The following is a 20,137-nucleotide window of genomic DNA, read 5'->3' as shown; positions in this document are numbered from 1 at the left end:
TAAATTATATTTGTAAAAGTTTAAAATTCTTAAGAATAATTTAATATATAGGGGTTTAAAATTCTAATTATAAAAATTTTAATTATTCCTGTCGTCACCCCAATCTTTATTGAAATAAAATCTGACCTACCACAAAACAAATATTATATTATAGTGTAAAAATATATATTTTTCCCTATAATTTATTAATCTTATGAATAATATTATCTTCCAATACATCAACTTTTTTCATTTTTTATTATCTTGACATAAACTTTAAGAGACATGCACATATAATTGTTTGAATTTTTTCTCACCCACTGATAATGTAGATACCTTGGCAACCAGACTTTGTGAATGAAAAAGGGAAAAGAGAAAATTTGCAATTACTTTCAAGGAAAATTGAGTTTCCAACCGTCTACTCTACCTTAACAATAACAACAGCAACACATAAACATAGAGAGAGGAGGATGACTCTTCACAAAGTTCTCTCAATGAACTCCCAAATTCTCTCTTCCATATAAATTCTGTCCCTATGACGGCGTGGCATGTGTCGTTCATCTGGGAATATTAGTATTTCATAAGGCTTTCCGGCTGCCACAAGGGCATTTATAAGCCTAGCAGTGTGCCTAAAATGCACATTTTCGTCAATCATACCATGCGCCAGTAACAACTTCCCTTTCATCTTGTGCACATGGTGCATAACCGAGCTGTTTTCGTAGCGTACAGGATCATCAGAGGGTAATCCCATGTACTTTTCCGTGTAAAACGTGTCGTATCCATCCCAGGATGTAACAGGGGCGCCAGAGATGGCGCACTTGAAGACTTCAGGAAACCTTGCCAAAGTCATGGCTGAGAGATAGCCTCCATAGCTCCAACCATACAAGCCAATATGCCCAGGTTTTGCCAGCCCTTGTTTGATGAGCCACTCTGCTCCAGTCAGCTGATCTTCAGCATCAATTCGGCCAGCATTGTATTTGATGGCAGCTTCAAACTTCAACCCACGCCGAGCAGTTCCTCTGTTATCTAACTGCAACCATTGATACATCAAGGAAAGGTTAGGATGCACAAGACAACTTTTACCAATTTGTATATACGAAACACAACTAACTGCATAATCCATAAGAGACAACAGGTAAAACTGCTGCAAGATGAGAATAATCGTGTCTAAAATTGGAAATCAGACCGAACTTCACAACTAGATAAATGCAACAACCCTAAGTACATTAACAAATGATTCATTTTAGGGTGTTTAGAGAGGACTACTAACCTTCCATACTAAAATTCCTTTGCTTCGTAGATATTGTGCTCTCATATCAACTGTATTTATCCAAGAATTACACACAAGCTGTACACTAGGACCACCATACACACCTATCAAGGTTTTGTATGGTGGAGGTCCAAACTTATTTTCATCAGGCTTGTATAAAGCCCCATGTAGAACAGTCCCATCATTTGCCTGTATCTGAACTAACTTAGGAGGCTCAAGTTTAAGCCTTTTTAATCCGTGAATGGTTAACGGCTGCTCATACAGAGACATAATGACACTTCCATCCAGCAAAGAGCAAATCAAAATCTTTGGGGGAGAATCAAGAGAATCGTGAAAATCAACAAACTTGTGCAGATTATGATCAAGCACAGCCACATGTTTTCCACTCCCATGAGTTAATTTAACTGGGGCTTCCAAAGGAAGGTTCCAATCAGGATAAAGTTTGGCACAGTAAAGGTGAGATTCCAAAGGTCCATCTAGAGTTCCAGTGAAATACACAAGCCCTGAGACCTCATTCACACCATTTATTTGCTCAACCATCCAGTCACCTTCAGTGATAGGACCTAGGCAATTCCCATTAGTATCATGTAGATAAAGATGTCTAAATCCTGTTTTTTCACTTGCCCAGATGAATCCACCAGAATATTTGGTGACACCTTTATCTAGAGGTGTGAAACAGTCATGTAAATTAATCCATGTATCTAGTTCTTCTACAAGTACTATTTTTCTTTGGCCTGTTTTGATATCAAACTTTAGAAGCTTTAATTTAGTATGAGACCTGTTCAAAACCTGAGCGGTGAGAATATTTCCATGCATCCAATTGACTCTGGCTAAATATTCCTCCTCATAAAGTTGATTTGATCCCCCACACAGAAGATCCATCCAAGTGATAGGACCTCCAGCAGCAGAAACTACCCCAAGACAAACTTTGACATTTGAAGCTCCGGCAAAGGGATAAGCATGATCTTCCTGTGCCTCTGAACCAACAGAGCTTTTTCCTTGGTGCATAATCCTAAAAAGGGGTATCTCAGAGGAATCAACTTCTGTGAATGCAATATATTTACTGTCAAGTGACCACCAATATCCAGACTTCCGATCCATTTCCTCCTTCAATCAACAAAATTTTGATAATCTGAGTACACTTTATAAACATCCAAAAAAAAAAAAAATAATAACACTGTTTACAGTATTTTAATAATTGCGTTTTATTTCTAAAAGCAGAATTTTATTTTCAAACTTAGCAACTCAAAGCAATAATAAATTAAATAAGAACTACTCAGATATAAACAAAATATAACAAGGAAAGTAAGGAGATTCAAATAAATTCTCACCTGAGCGATATACTCAGCAAGGCCATGAGTCTGCAATACAAATTAAAAAAAAAATCATGTCAAACTTAGCCGCCAGCATCATAACATAAATTGGAAAATTCAGAAATTAATTGTCTTAGCTACCAGCATCATAAGTGAACATAAACTATAAAAATTCCAAGCCATAAATCCAAATTTTTGTTGCAGACAGCCTTAAACACTCAGGCTATTTACATTTTGCAGCTTATTATTACATTTTATAGAGTTTTCACCAAGAACACACTGACACACTTTATGCTCTATTAAAGAATTCTTTCAAGTTAATTATTATGTGGCTACAAAAAATTAAATTGGAAGATGTGACAGCAGAGAGTCAGAGCCAAGTTCACAAGAGCTTGACCATTTATTAGAACAAAATATCATAATTCTGGCCAAAAATAATATATAAAGGTTGGGAGAAAAGAAATCTCTATAAATAATATAGCCCCAGAAAGATATTAATCCAAAGTTAAAAAGGAAAGAAAGAAAGAAATGAAGCAGACCCTGTATCTGGAGTTAACGTGTTTAGAACTTAATGGATTTCCAAGCTTCAAGTCATATGGAGTTAAAAGTGTTCATAACTTGATTCCCACTTTTAAAAGCATATCTAGCCATCAAATATGTTAGCAGCAACGGCACAGCCAAGAAACTTACCCAGGACAGAAAAAATTGAACTATGATCAGATTTAAGAAATCTATAACAAAATTTAATATTTAAATAACATTAAATTGCCAGTATTTTTATTCATATATTTACAATTGCCAGATGCTTTCAAGATATGCGACCATTTATCAAATATGTAATTTTGTACTTAAGTTTTCCAATAGAGTTTACAAAAATTAAAGAATGCATACATCTTCAGATTTACATGTTATTATCAAAAACACAATAACAAAATTTTGCATGTTTCTGTTATTTAGCTTTGAACTGAATCTCTATGAAAAACAAATAATTACATCTCTCTCAAATAAATAACATTTAAATCATGGACTTTGTGCATACCTAAAGAGTTGTCTTTAAGAAAACACAATCTCATCTCATATCATGATCATATATATACATATTCATATTCATACAAAGTTTAGAAATTCTATTCCTAGTTGCAACATGAATGTTATATCACAATATAACTTAAGTTTTTATCTCATGTCCTCAATTATTTTCCTAGAATGAAATCCAAGTAAATGACAAAGTCAAAACCATGTTTCAACTCTCCAAGCTGAATATTATAAACATTAGAATAATCAAAGGACACATTAAGAATGCATATAAAGCTTTTGAAAGTTGCCAGGGGATATGTTAGCCCCTTGGCTGCTTGATAACTTCAAGTCTGATCACCAGCCAAATAAATCAGAAAACTATCTAGTTAGGATAACACATTAGGAACAATTATTTAATATAACAAGTAAAAATATACAAATTCTTTAAACATTATCATCCAATATCTATAGAAAAGTAGGCAATATTCTAACATATGCACTTACCACTGTGTTTCCATTGGCACCATGCGTTAATTGTTTTTGCTCATTGGACAAGAGATTCATAACATGCAACTCATTATCTCTCACATAAGCAATCATAGTACCATCTGGTGAGAGATGAGGATCAATGACAGGTGAAAGGGGTGAGCTTGGAAGCTTTAGATCTGGTTTCGAACAACAAAGATCCTGAAAGTAAATCTGTCCAGAGAAAGAGAAAAAATAATCATCAAGGGAACGAGATAGAAATTCAAGCTTGTAGCAAATAAGTGAGAAAATTTTGACTTCCAATGAAATAAATTTGATGTCTACATTCTTACTCATCATAGATATCAACAACACCCAAGATGATAATTTAATAGAGAAAGTATTAAAATACAATGTAAGGAATTTGAACTAACCCCAACAGGCAAAGGCACCATGATTACTTTCTTCTTTGAGCCAGTCTTCACCCATTCATATCGTGTCACCCCCAATCCACGCTCCCTTGATCTTTCCCTCCTCAACTTCTCTTCTGCTGATATGTTACTCTCATCCAGCCCTCCATCTGGAGGACTAAAAAGCAGCTCCTGCTTGCAAGTGTGTAGATCAAAAGCAAAGACCTTCCTATTCAAGGATTGATCCGGACTTAACAAGTAAGTTACCAAACTATCATCAGGGCTAAAACTGATTGCTGTAGGTGCAAAATATCCAGGTAACGGAGATTGTACTATCTCTTCAAGAGGGAAGAAAATACAATCATCAAGAGTTTGTGGGGCAGTGGTATCAGTCACAGGCATTTTGCAAGAAGGCGGTGACCTCAATCGCTTCAAAGTCTTCTTTTCCTTGCTATCATCAATTGAGTGCATTAAGATTAACAAACTAACCTGTGTTGATCAAAATCAAAATACAATATCAACCTAGAAAAAATAACCCACAAATAAAAAACATAAAACAAAACTCTTTAAGCCGCAATAAACTTAAAACAAAGAGTTTCAAGAATCTAATACAATATTAAACAAGGCTACATTTCAAGATTTTCAATTTATATCATTTTCCCACAGTTTCTCAACCACCAAACACTAAAAACTCAACAAACAAAGCCCAATAACACAACAAACCTGATTAAATAAGTGAAAAAAATTAATCAATTACCTGCTAATAAGCTCCAGAAGTCAACTTCTGAACAAAGCTCTTGGCATCAAAATCCAACGGATCCAATCACAGCATAGTAAACTGCAGCAAATTCAAACAAAACTGGACTTTTATTCATCAAAACCAAAACTTTTGTAATGATTATACTAAGAAAGACAAAAAGTGTTGAGTCGGAATATTACCCGGAAAAGATTTGGACTTGATCAGCCATTAAAGTTTTAAAAAAAAAATCAAGAAAGTGGGATTTTGATTCCTGGGATATTAAATTGTTGTGATGGAGAATCGGAATTGGATTCTATAGGATTAAGATTGTGGTTTCTTTATTGTAATTGGGAGGATTAGAGATCTAGTAAAAGCGAAGTGCTTTTCTTGTTACAAAACGGAAAGTGGAGAACAGGAGACGTGCAATAAGTTCGTGATTTAAGGAAGTGAAATGATTGAGATTCATGTGGACTTTGCAACATGATTACACGCGCGAATACGTCGCGTGTCGATGACATTAATTTGGTGCTCTCAATATCTTTTTTTAATTAGAGAACCCCTCTATTTTGGATATTGTATTAAATCACAATTGTATTAGCTCTGTTAAAGGTTCACCTTACATAATAGTTATTTAATTTTAAACTAATTGTTCTAAATTTTTTAAATAATAATATCTTTTTTATTTGTGCTATTCAGATTATAATTTTTTACGAAAGAGTTTTTTACTTTTACCACTTATTTTAACTCTGAGATCTTGATACTTTTAAGATATTTAATCTTTAAAATTTTTATTGATCTGATTTTATTATTATTTTTAAATTTTGAGTTATCAATTATCTTTATTTCTTCGATAACGATCGAAATTATTTTATTAAAATGGTGATTAATATTTTATTAAATTTATCAATTTTATCGATTTTTAAAAAATTATGAAATTTTTTATTTATCTTTATTTTCCAAGTAACATTAAATAGGAATAATATAATAGTTTTTTCTTTTTATTTTGTTAAAAAACATTGATGTGAGCATCTTATGTAATGACATGAATAATTCTAATCTATTTTAATCTGAAAAAATTTGTTGTTTTGTTTTTATATTAAAAGTATTTTAAATTGAAATTTTGAAATATATTTATTATTAGGCTCAACAACCTATAAATAATAAGTAAACAAAAATTATTTATTATTTAAGTTGTTCTAATTAAAAGATTTTAAATAAATTATATAAAATTAAAAATAAGAAATTAATATCATTTACGTTAAAAGAATACCAAACAGATATAATATATAATGATGAAATTATAAAAAAACATAATGCATATTTAGAAGTTTTTTTTTGTGTGTGTGTGTGTGATATATTTTGAGTTTATTCAATAGAAATTTTAGCCTTCTCAATAAATAAAATATAGATCGATCAATCAATAATTGCCTGCATCTACAAATAATTATCACACTTATCATTTCTAAATTAAAAGGGTTTTATATTATCATTTTTTAATAATATTAAAGATTAGACCCGTTTTTTATATAATAAAAAATAAGTTTATTCATTTCAATTGAAAAATAAAAAAATTTAATTTTTTTAATAGAAAAAAACAAAGTTTGATTCCTTTACGAGAGTTTGATATTTTCAAATATTTTTATCTCTTTTCAAGTAAGTGAAAAATAATGTATGATACTTAAATTGTTTCCTCTTGATAATAAATAAACCAAATGTATAATTAAGTTTATATATTCTTGATATAGGTCATAAATCTAGCTTAACTTTTATTTTTTATGATGTAATTTATTATCTTTTAGGTATTTTTTAAATTCCTATTAATTTTAGTTGCTTTTGGTTATTAATAATATTATTGATAGTGTAAAAAATAATTTCAACATTGTATTGTTATAATATAGTTTTAATTAATTAAACAATTTTTATCGAGATTTGATAAATTTACAAATTTCTAAAAATTTGTTTCGTTTTTTCAATTGTAATCATATAAAGGTATAAATATCAATTTTTGTTAAAAAAATAGTTAAATTGTCTTTTCATAATAAATAAATTTGATATAATATAATTATATGTTTTATTATGTAAAAATGATATTTTTGTATATAATTATATTTTGATCATAAGGAAAATAGTCTAATTATATATTAATATATTATTAAATAATATATTAATAATATTAACATATATATTATATGTAAAATTGGCATCATAATAAATATTGAACTTTAATAAAATTATCAGATAAAAATTTGAAAAGGTAAATTTTTTTTTTAACAATAAGTTCACGTAACAAACGAAATAATCAAAGAATCCCATACTGTCGAAAGGCGCGTGGGATTGAAAAACAAAACAAATAATGCTTTCTAAATTGGGAAATTTAAAAACCAGGAGAAAAAGAATATTTCATAATTTAAAAAATAAAAAAAGACAAACAAAATAAATTAAAATAGAGAAGGCAAAAAGGAGAATCATCGGTGACGGAGAAGAAACCAATGTTTCACGCGTGGACCGCCACGTGTTACCATTTTATTTTGTTTGTCGACAAAGTAATCCACTTATCAGCCTTTTTTTATTTTAACAATAAAATTATAAGTGTATATTTTATATATATAATTTATATAAATAAAAAAATTATTATTATATAAATAAATAATTTTAAATAAAAATAAAATAATATTTAATTATATAATAATATATTATTTATATACTCAAATTATAATATATATATATATATATATATATATATATATATATATATATATATTACATATTAAAAAAAGCATTTAATTCCTTAATTTTAAAATGAAAAATCATATCTTGTGATATGATCATACTTCCGTTAGAGGAATTATGATGTCACATTGATACCATTCCACATTTTAATGGTATGAGATCAAAGACATTTAATGGAAGGAAATGTCTAATTTACCCTTTTTCAAATTACTTAAAATTCAATATTGCATGAAAATTTTATTTTTAGCATCACAAAACTAACTCAAGGATTTTGTAATGATACGTTTAAGCGAACAACAAATTTGCACTAATGCGAGAACGTATGAAAAAGTTGTATACCTTATGTCATCCCTATTTTGCCAAATTTAGACAATAATGGATAATGACTTAGTATTTGATGAAGTTTTTTAAAATTTGAACTTAGAGTTTGAACATGAGACATAGATAAACCTAAGCAGGGTTATAGGTTTTATAAAATAGAGAAAGCAAACTTGGGAGGACTTGGATGCTTCCTGCGTCTAAATACATGTGGGTGAAGGCTCACTATTTGAGATGAAAGTGTTTGGTTGCCATTGCATTGACTTGAGCAAATGGAGGAGAGTCACTTTGTACATGAGAGTCTTCCTGCTATTCCACAAACTCTTTTGGATTCCTCTTTTGACACTGATTGGTGTTATGTCCAACATCCATGTGGTAGTGAAATGTAACCGTACTGAAATGAGTTGTTGAAATATATTTTTCTAATGCGATAATTTTGTGAATTTACTTGGCAAATCACAATATTCCCACTCAACATTTGGTGCAAAAACAATTTTCTACCCCCATTTATTCTATCCAAAACCAAACACAAAGTGGAATATATTGTAAGTACCATGTTACCTATATCATCCCCTAACAAAATATGATTAATATATTCAACTATAAAACAACATCGTAAAATCTCGTCGATGGGTAAAAATTGCATCTCTTTTGTTGGTTATTATTATTTCTCTTTCAGTTTTTTCTTCTTTCAGGTTAATCTTCTTTTTACTTAAACAAAACTTATAGGATTACAAAATCTTCTCTTCTCTTTCAAAAATTTTCCTTCTTCTTTTCCATGGACACCCGCTTACTTTCAAACTACAAATCCAGCTGCATAACAACCCACAAGTTTTGTTGCTTAAGAATCTGTTAGAAATCGAATAGAAGCTAGTATCAATCACAACTACACTCATCATATCGACATCAACACTTCACCTCATTTCACAATTAACCACACAATTCCATCAAACATCAACAACCAAAATCATACTATCCAAACATCACTACAATTTAATCCCCTCAATCCTAACATCACACCCACCACATCATCTAAAATGATGAATTGCGTATAAAAACAAAACAAATCACTTCTATTTTCGAAGTTAAAGAATATGAAGAATGTCTTTTTGGTCCATTTAGTCCAATGGTTAGGACATTATCTTTTCATGTCAAAGACTAAAGTTTGACTCCTATAAGAGAAATGTACACAATCTTGGTGTTATACTTAAGTGATTCGACTATTTTGCCCTTTACCTATATACTTTTTTATTAGTGGAGTTTGATTTTAGGTTAAAATGTGATATATGCCTTTTAAAGATAAAAAAGGTGGGAATATGTAATTTATTCAGTTTAATAAAGGAGTCAATATTTCCTGCCTTTGTAATTAAGTGTGTTACATCAAGGAAGACAAAATCTGTAGAAAGAAAGAGATTTGGGTAGAAAATTAGTTAGGGCTTTGAAGAAATAATATAATAAGCAGGGGACTACACATGTCATGACCTTCAACTTATTTCCCTTAGTTTTTATCATGACATAACCTATCACCTTCTTATTGTTGTCTGGATATATAATTTTGATCTTATCTTATCTAAAATAGTTTATATAGCCTCTGACTACAAAAACAATAAAAAGAAAGGTAGGATAAAGCTGGGCTTGGATTTAGCTCGGCTTGTATCAATGGAGTCTAACTTTAAATTCGAATTCAAATTTATTAAGTCTAACTTATTTGAGAAGTGTCGAATTTAATTCAATATTAAAACAATATTATTTTAATATATATTGATCATAACAATGTTATTTTATAAAAAAAATAAAACTTTATAAACTAAACACCCTTAAGCTTTAATTCAAACTCAAAAATATTAAGCTCTTAAGTTCGAATTTGAGTTCAAACTTAAATAAGTTTGATTCGAATTCAATCCTAATAAATTAATAGTTAGTATGTCCATATATAACCTGTCAACCAGGCTCCATATGTCAAAGACCGGACTTGAAATTTATTTCGAGTTTGAACTTTGGGTTTATTCATCCCAATGTCAAATTATTAACAAAATATACTTCTTGCAATTGGAAATATACGAAACAAAGAGACTTATTATCATGCTTGAACCTTTGATTCTTCTATCTTCCACCACAATAAGCTTCACTTTCACTTTTCAATATTCAACACAACTTCTATGAAATCGGTCGATCTAAAAATGTCATAATAAAATCTGCCTAATTCATGGATTCTTACTCAAAAGCAAGCTGAGATCTCAAAGAAACTTCAATTGGCACAAAAGCTAAATTTAATACCAATAAGCAAAGACATAACACAAGAGACAAACTACAAAACTAGTAATTTCCTTTATTATTATGCCAATGGCAAAATTCCAGTCATCTACCTTCACCTCCAAATTACTCATTTCCAATGCAACATCTTCATCTCCTGCATCGTGAAAGTCACATAACTCAACCTAAAGCTGCTTTTCTCCTTTCATATAGGGGATAATGGCAGTCATTTTCTATCAATGAAGAATACACTAAAGATATTAAATGACAGATGTATATATAGATTTTTAAAAATTAATGGATAAAAATTTATTAATGGATTCAATCTTGAGTGGAAATAAGTCTTTTGGTCTAGAAAAGATTGTCAAATTTGAAGATTTTGTCTTTGTTATATAATAATAATAATAATAATAATAATAATAATACTTTCCCATCTTATTTTATCCCAATATCTCTCAAAATTTTCATCCTTCTGTCTCTTTAGAACCAAAATTATTGAGGTGGAATTTGAGTTGACAATAGAAATATGGCTGAAGAAAATGCTTGAAAGCAACATACAAAAATGAAAATTTTGTTAGTGTATTCTTCGCGATAAAAAAAATGAAAAAAAATACATAGAAAAATTAAAAATTAAAAAAAAAAGGTTAATTATCATCACATTTAAGAGCAAATTCATTGTGGTATACTTGAAGTAAATATCAATTGATGATCAAATAGTGTCCAAATTTGAAAATTTTAATTCTAAAATTTATTAGATAAAATGAATTGATTTCTTTTTTCTTGAATAAGAAATTATTCAAGAAAAAATAATTCAATCTCTTTTTCTTGAACGACAAATGATTATGACATCAATGGCTCGAAAACAGAATTTAATGCTTAATTGGGATTTAGAAAACATGTGATTTCTTCTCTTAATTTTATATTTTTTTAAATCTTAAAAACAACATCAAACCGAAAGCCTCTCCCAATGATATAATTAAAAATGCATATGATATTATTATATAATTTAATAATTTTTAATTAAAAATAATAATAAAACTATAAGTATTTATTTGAGTATATACATTAATATATATTTGATATATGTCATCAAGTGATTCGATGATTTTAAATTAGAGATAAAATAATACTCAAATATATAATAATATATATCAAGTATATACCTATTTATATACTCAATATGGATACATATAACATTGTTTTAAAGATAAAATAACACATAATCACATGATAACACATCAATTATATATTCAATTGTATACCTAACAGTGTATACGTGTAGCATTGCCCTTGACATATATTGTTTATGCCCGTCAGTCCAAATAGATAATTATCAAGTGAAAAGAATAATACTATGTATACACTAACATACAATTTAGATACATAGATGATATGTCATCATATGATTAAGTGTTATTTTATTTTTAATTAAAAATCATTAATTTATATCACAATATATCATCTGTATATTTAAATTATGTATCAAAAATATATATGTATGTATAATTTAATTATAATTGAATAATATGATTTTTTTTTAATTTTAAAATCACTCAATTAAATACTTTCATATTAGGTTATATACAAAAATTTATATAATTTATTTGTATATTTAGAATTACTTCCTAATGAAATGGAAAGAATTTTACTGAAATATATATAAAATGAAAAAGACCGCTTAGAAGTACTCGAGGTATCACTCTACAATACTAAAACATTATTTATTACATAAAGAACGAGAGTGGGACTGAAAATTTACCTCCTCAAAGGCACACAGCATCATAGTGACAAAACTTCTGATGCTGAAACCAGATACATATAAATCACTTCTACAAGAAAAATAGTATAAGCACCCAGTAAGATTGCATAATAGAGCAGCCACAGATTGATGTTCTAGCCCAGCTGTGTTCCAAAAGACTCACACTTGCTTTCTCTGAGCTTGCTTCTAGCTCTTCTGGTGAGCCATGGATATGAAACCATGTGGAATTTAATTCGCTTGTAGATTATATCCATTTCCAAGAGCAACAACATCAATACATATTAGATTTGATATGAACTTGGACTTCTTCATCTTCAACTTCAGTATTTGCCACAAAGCTGGGAAATGCCAAGGTTATGTCCCTGTAGATTAAGAAAATGACATGTTATTTTTCTAAATATGAACTTCTGTCAAGGACTATGGACTTGAAGCAATTTTATAATTCTATGATATGTTGTTTACTTGATGATGAACACGGTACACCACTTGACTTATAATTAGTTTTACAAAACAAATTAAAACTTACTTCAAATATGGAAGAGTCATATTTTTTATTAGAGAGGGGTTCTTTGACACGAATTCTTTCCATTCGTCTAGATCAATTTTTCCGTCACCTTTTGCATCAGCATCATTAAAAGTCTGTGATAAAAGACAAAATTCTAGATGGAAGGACCAAATAACCATAAAATAGTATAGTTGAAAGAGTTGAGTTCTGAACCTTATTCACAATAGTTTCAACAACATCTTCTGAAAGCATGAGGTCTGATTCATGCAGCAATGCCAATACCATCTCCTTTAACTGTCAGTTAATATCAAAATATAAGCTTAAGTTGTTGAATGCAAAATTTGGAATCACAATTTAGAAGCCTTTACCATATTAGAAGAGCGACATATAAAGAAACTATAATGATTGCAATATTTACCTCCTCCCACTCAATGAAACCAGTCTGCCTTAGATCATACAATCTGAAAGCAACTGCAAAAGAATTTTTGCAAATTTAGTAGGTATTTAAGAATCAATGAAAACAGCATATGTTAATGAGATTTTTTCAGTTTAACCTACACACAAAAGTATTCATACAAAAGAAGAGAGTTTTAGTAGCATGTATAGGACATGATGATTTTCCAGGGCTGAAACACTACTAAGAATTATATGATAAGAGGAAGTGATCTTACATGTAATTTTGTCCTCGACAGGTGCATTTGGATGAAAGACACCCAATGATCGAACAAATTCCCCAAACTCGATGACCCCATTGCGCTTGATATCAAACAGATCAAAGATCTACAAATTAATGTAAAACAGGATTCACATCAGTAATATGGCACCGGTTTTTGCTGTTAAAATTGTAATTGTACACAAATATCGATCAATTCTCACGACCAAGAGCCAGCAATACAAACCCTGTCAGCAAAAAGATTCCTCCTATTCCTGTTCCTGAAGAGTGCAAGCTGAAACTCCTCCTGTACACAAGAACCATATACAATTGTCTCTCTTTAGAATGACGTCCAACTTAAAATTAATTACCGATAATGAGTGTAAAATCTGAATTAGTAACAAGAAAAATACCTTGTGAATAAGCCCATCATCAATTATTGAGCTGCTTAATTTCTTAAACAGCTCATACAAGGCCTCAACTTCACTAACAGTGACTGCAAAGAAGAGGAAAAACATTGTAATTCCAAAATCAGTCTTAAGGAAATTTGTTAGGTGATTCCAAACAGAAAGAAATCAAATGTATGATAATGACTGACAAGGTGTTTCAGCAGCAAGAACAGAAGGCTCCTCGTAACCAGGGAATTGTCTACTTTTTTTGGTCAAGACACAACCCATAAGCAGAACTAGCACAACTCATCCACAAAGCATTTGTCAATAAATAGTACTCATAAGTTCACCACCTGTCAGTAACCAAGAAAATATCTATCAGCAATAATGCTTCAGAACTTTCATAAAACATTATAAATGCAAATACACATAGAATGATATAAAATGAGTAAAGGATTTAGTCCCTTTAGTCATCACGCATGCTGATGATGACTAAAAGTGTTTGAGATTTTGGGCCCTTCAACCTCTTTAGCAAGTTTTAGGTTTCAATTGTTACAATGATTTAAGTCAATCTAACTTGGTTACATTATATACCCTCAATTCTTATTTTCATTCCCAAAATGAGACTTTTATATTCAACAAAATTGATACAACAGATTGATATAAGCAAATCCTACAGCCTATAATGTTTCGATTGAACTACTTGCAATACAATATCTCTTTTTGGACGAAACTAGCAAGAACTAGAGCATCGTTACAAAAAAACAAAGGCTCACCACTAGAATGGACATCCAAAAACTCCAGCTCTTGGACATATATTGCTCTATACCTTTCACAGTCTTTATTATTCAACACTAGATACCCTCCTAAATTAACCTGTTTGAAATCTATGATTCAACTTTAGGAATCATTTGGGTCAAAAATTCTCAAAAGCAGATTTACTTTGTTCCCCCAATTTTCATCAATAAAATCAAAAAAGAAAAAGAAAAAGCATTAATGAGAAGACAGTGCTACAAAATGAACAAAATTCATTATTTCTTATGGACCATTGAACAGATCCTTTCTTTGAAGAAGGGAAAGACACAAAGCAAAAAAGTAAAATACATTGAGAACACTCTTTTCAACTGTACCGACAATTTAATCTCCTGTTACAACTAATAGGACCGAGCAACCAACAAGCTAATCTCCAACTTGGAGATGAGTTGGATATTTATTTAAATATAAGGAGATTATGAAGGAAATTTCAGAAACTTCCATCGTCATAAATAATTTAATAATAATTGAACCCATAATGCCAACAAAAGCTTATGCATGCAGTTCTGACCTCCCTGAGAAACTCGACAACCTATGATATATAGATAATCTGATTATGCCAGTCAAGCACACTTACAACCGAAAAAAAAATATTAATTCAATACAATCCCCAATTTTTTCATTATAATAAAGATATTAATTTGTATTGTAAACTATTAATACTTTAATCAAAATTTCATCTCTTAGTTATTAAATAGAATATTATCTCGGGAAAAAAAAAAAAACCAGAAAGAGCAAATTCTATTAAGCCAAGATTCAGGAATGGTCCAGTGAAGAAACTGAGCATGTCTTCAACATTATCAATTTTCTTCCAATGGAAAAAAATTTATATATTGTTTTTCCTCCAAATTCCGGGACCAGTGACCTGACGCAAGCTAAAGGCCCAGTCAAAATAATGTAATATTTATTTAAGGAAGTAAAGATCATTTTGTTTTCCTCTCCCTTTCACGATTTTGTCAGCAACCAAACACTTGGTAAGGTGTACATAAAAAGGTCCAAATGAAAAAGTCTATGCTATCTTTGGAATTTCGACAAACCTATGTGTATTTAGTTGAGGATATAAATAAATATATAGTTAATATTAATACAATTGTATATACAATTTTTATATATAAATAATCATATATTATCATATTATTTAATATTATTTTATTTTAATTTTTAATTATTTAATTATATAATAATATATTATTATTTATATATAAAAATTATATATAATAATATTCATTTAATATATATCAATTAAATAATTTTAAATTAAATATAAAATAACAACCCCATACAAAATATCACATAAAAGCATATCCCTGTTTGTGAACTCAAATTCGATAAATATAATATTTCCCTTTCAATTTTATAGATGCATGGCAAGATTCAATGAACACAAACTATTTTCAAGTACCAGTTTTTTTTTTTCAGAACAAAACATTTCAGACTTCTCATACTAATTTTCAAAGCCAAGAAGGCATCTAATCTGTTTGGTTGCCAAGAAAACGTAGGAAAAAGAAAGAAATACAGTTATTTATGCAATAGTAAATCTATATAGAAAAATATTTTTATCAACTTATTTATAGAAACTGACATAAAATTTGACGTTTGCTCATTTTGGCAGCTAGAACATGAAAATGAAAGAAAAGCACCTCACAAAAAAAAAAAAAGAGAAAATGAAAAAACTAACCGGAGAGAAACAGCCGTCTGGTTGAACTTGGGAGTGAGACAACTGAAAAATATAGCTAGTTTTGTACGTGCGTAGTGTGTAGCGAAGAAAGGATTAAAAAAGAGAGAAAGTGAAGGATTTGATTGATGAGCTTGGCGTGGTGGTGGCGATCGTCTTCAAATATTGTTTAGATCGGAGGGTTTGTTGAGGTCTGCAGCTTTGGACGTTAAGACTGGGTTGCGAAAGGCCCCGTATATATAGTACACTTACAGTAGAGAGGAAGAAGGCTTGAATTTTGAAAGATTTTTTTTTTTATTTTTTAAGTTCTTACATTTTTCTTGTACAGCTGTCCCACCGCCTGCACTGCAGCACGCCTTTTTTCCGCAAGTGTATTTAATTTTTGGTCAAATAACTATGTCTCACCGTGATTAGATGGATTCTAAAAGAGTGTAAGGCTGAAAATCCTATTTTTTTTTATATTATTTTATTTAATTTATAAATAATAAAAAGTTTTAATAATTTTTTATTAATAATAATGATATAATAAATAATATAAAAGATAATTTAATTTAAATTTTTATCTTAAGTATTAAAAGATTATTAAGATAATCTTAATTTTATTATAATATATAATTTATTTATTAATTTTTTTAGGTAAAAATAATTATATTTTTAATTAATATAAAAAATAACATAAAAAATATTTTAAAATAATTATACCTAAGAGTATTTAAATAAAAATAATATATTAGTATTCTTTTATTTTTTTAACCAAACACAATAATTATTTATATTTATCTATTTTTATCAAATATAGTAATAATTTATACGTAATAATTTTTAAAGTAATTTATCTTTAAAATAATATTTCAATTTTAATAATAAAACATTCCCAAAACCAAACACCCCTTAAAGTTACAAGCACAGGATTTAAAAAACTTTGATTAAAATTTTCTATTAGAAATAAGAGTAAAATCGTTATTTTATTAATAATATTAAAAAATTTATAAAATTTATTATATTTTTCTTCTAATTTTTAAAAACTAACATTTCACCCTTACATAAAGTTTTTTAAATTTAAAAAGTCGTATTTTCTCTTCAAATCTTAGGGTTATTTTTCTCTCTCCTTTGCCCACCATCTCTGACGTCTACAATCTTCTCTCTCCATCATAAACTATTGGCCAGAGCACAAGAAGAAATTTGGAACGGATTTGTTTGTTGGAGACGAAGAGATATAAAGTCTCTTCGTCGGAGAAGATCTTTTTGTCTTCGACAAAGAGATCTATACCAGATTGCCTTCATGCATTGGCTGACAGTTTATGGTGGAAATGAGAGGTCATCAACACCAGAGATAGTGATCAGAGGGATGAAAAAAATTTGAGGAGAAAATGTGATTTTTCAAAGTTAGAATACTTTAAGTATGAGTGAAGTAAGTTTTTAATAAATTTTATATTTTTTTAATATTAGTAAAATAACGATTTTATCTCATGCCTTTAATAAAAAATTTTAACAGCAATTGTTTCATAGATGAGATTTTGAGTTTTTTTAAATTTTGTGAATGTGATTTTAAGAACGCAACTAAACTTAGGTAAGAAATAGTCCTTTTGACCATATTTTTTACTTTTTCTCTTGAGATAAAACAAATAATAAAAGTAGTATTGTATTACTCCTTTTTGGTCATTGAAAATTATAATTTAATTTACTACATTTTAGTTTTTTTTTTTTTCAATTTTTAAGAAAAAAAAGCAACGTAATGTGAACACATTTTTCTTTTTATATAATTTAGATATTAAAAAAGTATTATTATGTGATACTATTTGTGTATTCAAACTGTATATTAAAAGTATATATACATAGTCTTATTAAAAAAATATAAATTCATTTAGAACAATATTATAAATATCTATTTTGAACATAAATGAATACATATTTATATATATTCTTGTGTGATTGGGTGTTATTATATCTTTAATTCAATATGACTCAATTACATGTAATACATATTAAATATGTATTTATTTATATATTAAAAATAAATGGATATGATTTTATTAATCCAACAAATAGTTTTGGGTGTGTTTCTTTGAGAATATTTTTTTATATATTTTAAATGATTAAGAAAATAAAAAGATTTTATCAAATATCTTATAATGTCTATATATAATAAAATTTTAAAAATATAAATATAAGATTTTAAAATTTTAAAAATATATTAATATTATACTCAAGTCAAACTTATGATTTTACCAAATAAATATCAATAAATTAGAGTTTGACTCAAAAATTAAATTTAAACTTAATTTAATAATAATTAATCAAGCTTGATTTGATACAAGTAATGTCATGAACTAAGAGGTTTTTTTTTTTTTTTTTTAAAGAGGGAAGGAATGTGTTTTGTATTTTTCTCAAAAATAGAAAAAACAAAAACCAAGTTTCAAGGGTAATCATTATTATTCTATAAATTAAAAACTTTAAAATGTAGAAGATTACCTCCTCTTAAAAAATGTTGATAGATACAACGGATTGTTAACTCTATCTTTTCTTTATTTATATTCAAGGTCCTCTTGTATTTATAAACTTCTGTCAAGAAGATTTTAAAAGCTTAAATATTTATTATTTTATTAAATTTTTTTAATATAATTAAAAATAAAATTATTATTTAATAAAAAATTAAAATTTTATCTTTTTTTCTCTCTTAATTTAAAAGTATAATAATTTTCTTCCACTAAAGTTTAAAAAGTTATAATTTTTTTCTAAGGTTTTATTTTTTCTAAATAACTACTTTCTAGTGACCAATCCTAGAAGGTTGTCAATCGATCTTTCCACCACCTCCCTCTCTGATGGTTCTCAATGTGAAAAACACTTAAAATCTGGTTAAAATGGTTGGACAACATTGCATAGATTTGTCCTTCGATTGGACAATGCACTCGCTTATGTGTCATCCAATTGATACATAGATGGTTAGACGATACACAAATTTGTGTGATATCATTCAACTATTTCAATCAGATTTTTAGTTGTTTTACTGGAAAACCACTAGGGAAGGAGGTGCTGGGAAGGTCGATCGATGACTTTCTCAAATTGGTTGTCGAAAAGTGGTTATTTGGAAAAAATAAAACCATAGAGGGGGAAAAACAACTTTTTAAACTTTGGGTAAAGAAAAAATGTTAGTTTTTTAAATTAAAGGGAAAAAATCAGATAAGATTTTAATTATTTAAAATTTTTTTTAAATGATGATTTTATACTTTGTTAGGATCCCAAGTGTAAGGTATGAGACTTGGATCTCACATTAGAAAGTATGAACAACTAGTGTGAGGTTTATATGACCTTGGACTCTCCCATTTCATTAGCTAGCTTTTTAGGTGTGATTCTCCTAAGGTTCGTATCATTTGGTATCAGAGTCATCGCTATGTCTCCCAGTTGTAATCGTGCGGCGCGGGTGGTGACGCCGACATTGCAGTGTTCGCCCAGGGCTGGCAGGGAGCTAGCGCACAGTTAGCCTGTGTGAACGCCGGGGCTGCGGAGTGTGGTGGTATGTTAGGATCTCAAGTGTAAGGTCTGAGACTTGGATCCCACATTAGAAAGTATGGGCAACTAGTGTGGGGTTTATATGACCTTGGACTCTCCCATCTCAATAGCTAACTTTTGAGGTGTAGTTCTCCTAAAATTCGTATCATACTTATCTATAACAAATAATTTTAATAAAAGAATAAGTATTTGAGTTTTTAAAATTTTATATATAAAAATTTAAAAATACGCTGAATCTTTTTTTTGGCTTATAATGAATCATAAATCATATTTATAAATGATCAATTACTTGAGAATTGAGAGCCCATTAGACTAAAGAGTTTTTCATTTTTGATCAATT

The 20,137-nt window shown here is 28.9% G+C and overlaps 2 protein-coding genes across 5 annotated transcripts; both read right to left on the bottom strand.

The window, feature by feature from the left end:
- Window positions 1-337: 337 nt before the first annotated feature.
- LOC123218130 (dipeptidyl aminopeptidase 4) lies at window positions 338-5,616 on the bottom strand. 4 transcript variants are annotated; one of them, XM_044639377.1, is made up of 7 exons: window positions 5,394-5,616; window positions 5,212-5,313; window positions 4,479-4,943; window positions 4,084-4,278; window positions 2,581-2,610; window positions 1,250-2,356; window positions 338-1,009 (listed from the first exon to the last, which is right to left on the bottom strand). In XM_044639377.1, exons 3-7 carry the CDS (start codon window positions 4,923-4,925, stop codon window positions 458-460), a joined length of 2,331 nt encoding a protein of 776 aa, XP_044495312.1. In that variant the 5' UTR covers window positions 4,926-4,943; window positions 5,212-5,313; window positions 5,394-5,616; the 3' UTR covers window positions 338-457. The 4 variants fall into 4 exon arrangements, with proteins under 4 accessions (XP_044495312.1, XP_044495329.1, XP_044495304.1 ...); XM_044639394.1 differs by having other exon boundaries at window positions 4,479-4,905; XM_044639369.1 differs by having other exon boundaries at window positions 5,212-5,292.
- Window positions 5,617-12,137: 6,521 nt separating this feature from the next.
- LOC123218153 (calcineurin B-like protein 4) lies at window positions 12,138-16,538 on the bottom strand. The gene is made up of 9 exons (XM_044639405.1): window positions 16,291-16,538; window positions 14,009-14,152; window positions 13,824-13,906; window positions 13,658-13,717; window positions 13,430-13,538; window positions 13,177-13,229; window positions 12,972-13,052; window positions 12,780-12,892; window positions 12,138-12,615 (listed from the first exon to the last, which is right to left on the bottom strand). Exons 2-9 carry the CDS (start codon window positions 14,085-14,087, stop codon window positions 12,525-12,527), a joined length of 669 nt encoding a protein of 222 aa, XP_044495340.1. The 5' UTR covers window positions 14,088-14,152; window positions 16,291-16,538; the 3' UTR covers window positions 12,138-12,524.
- Window positions 16,539-20,137: the final 3,599 nt, after the last annotated feature.

Source organism: Mangifera indica, chromosome 1, assembly GCF_011075055.1.
Source record: "Mangifera indica cultivar Alphonso chromosome 1, CATAS_Mindica_2.1, whole genome shotgun sequence".
Classification (NCBI taxonomy): Eukaryota; Viridiplantae; Streptophyta; class Magnoliopsida; order Sapindales; family Anacardiaceae; genus Mangifera; species Mangifera indica.
The sequence above is the reverse complement of the archived record's forward strand: the minus strand, read 5'-3'. Positions and strand labels throughout refer to the sequence as shown.

Excerpts from the sequence above, each read along its gene's own strand:
- LOC123218130 (XM_044639377.1), bottom strand. The coding sequence starts at position 4,925 with ATGCACTCAATTGATGATAGCAAGGAAAAGAAGACTTTGAAGCGATTG. Across the intron at positions 4,279-4,478 it reads TGGTGCCTTTGCCTGTTGGG|ATTTACTTTCAGGATCTTTG; the intron begins GTTAGTTCAAAT and ends TTCTCTGGACAG. Across the intron at positions 2,357-2,580 it reads TTGCTGAGTATATCGCTCAG|GAGGAAATGGATCGGAAGTC; the intron begins GTGAGAATTTAT and ends TGTTGATTGAAG.
- LOC123218153 (XM_044639405.1), bottom strand. The coding sequence starts at position 14,087 with ATGGGTTGTGTCTTGACCAAAAAAAGTAGACAATTCCCTGGTTACGAG. Across the intron at positions 13,907-14,008 it reads TCTTGCTGCTGAAACACCTT|TCACTGTTAGTGAAGTTGAG; the intron begins GTCAGTCATTAT and ends TCTTCTTTGCAG. Across the intron at positions 13,053-13,176 it reads GTTTCATTGAGTGGGAGGAG|TTAAAGGAGATGGTATTGGC; the intron begins GTAAATATTGCA and ends ATTAACTGACAG.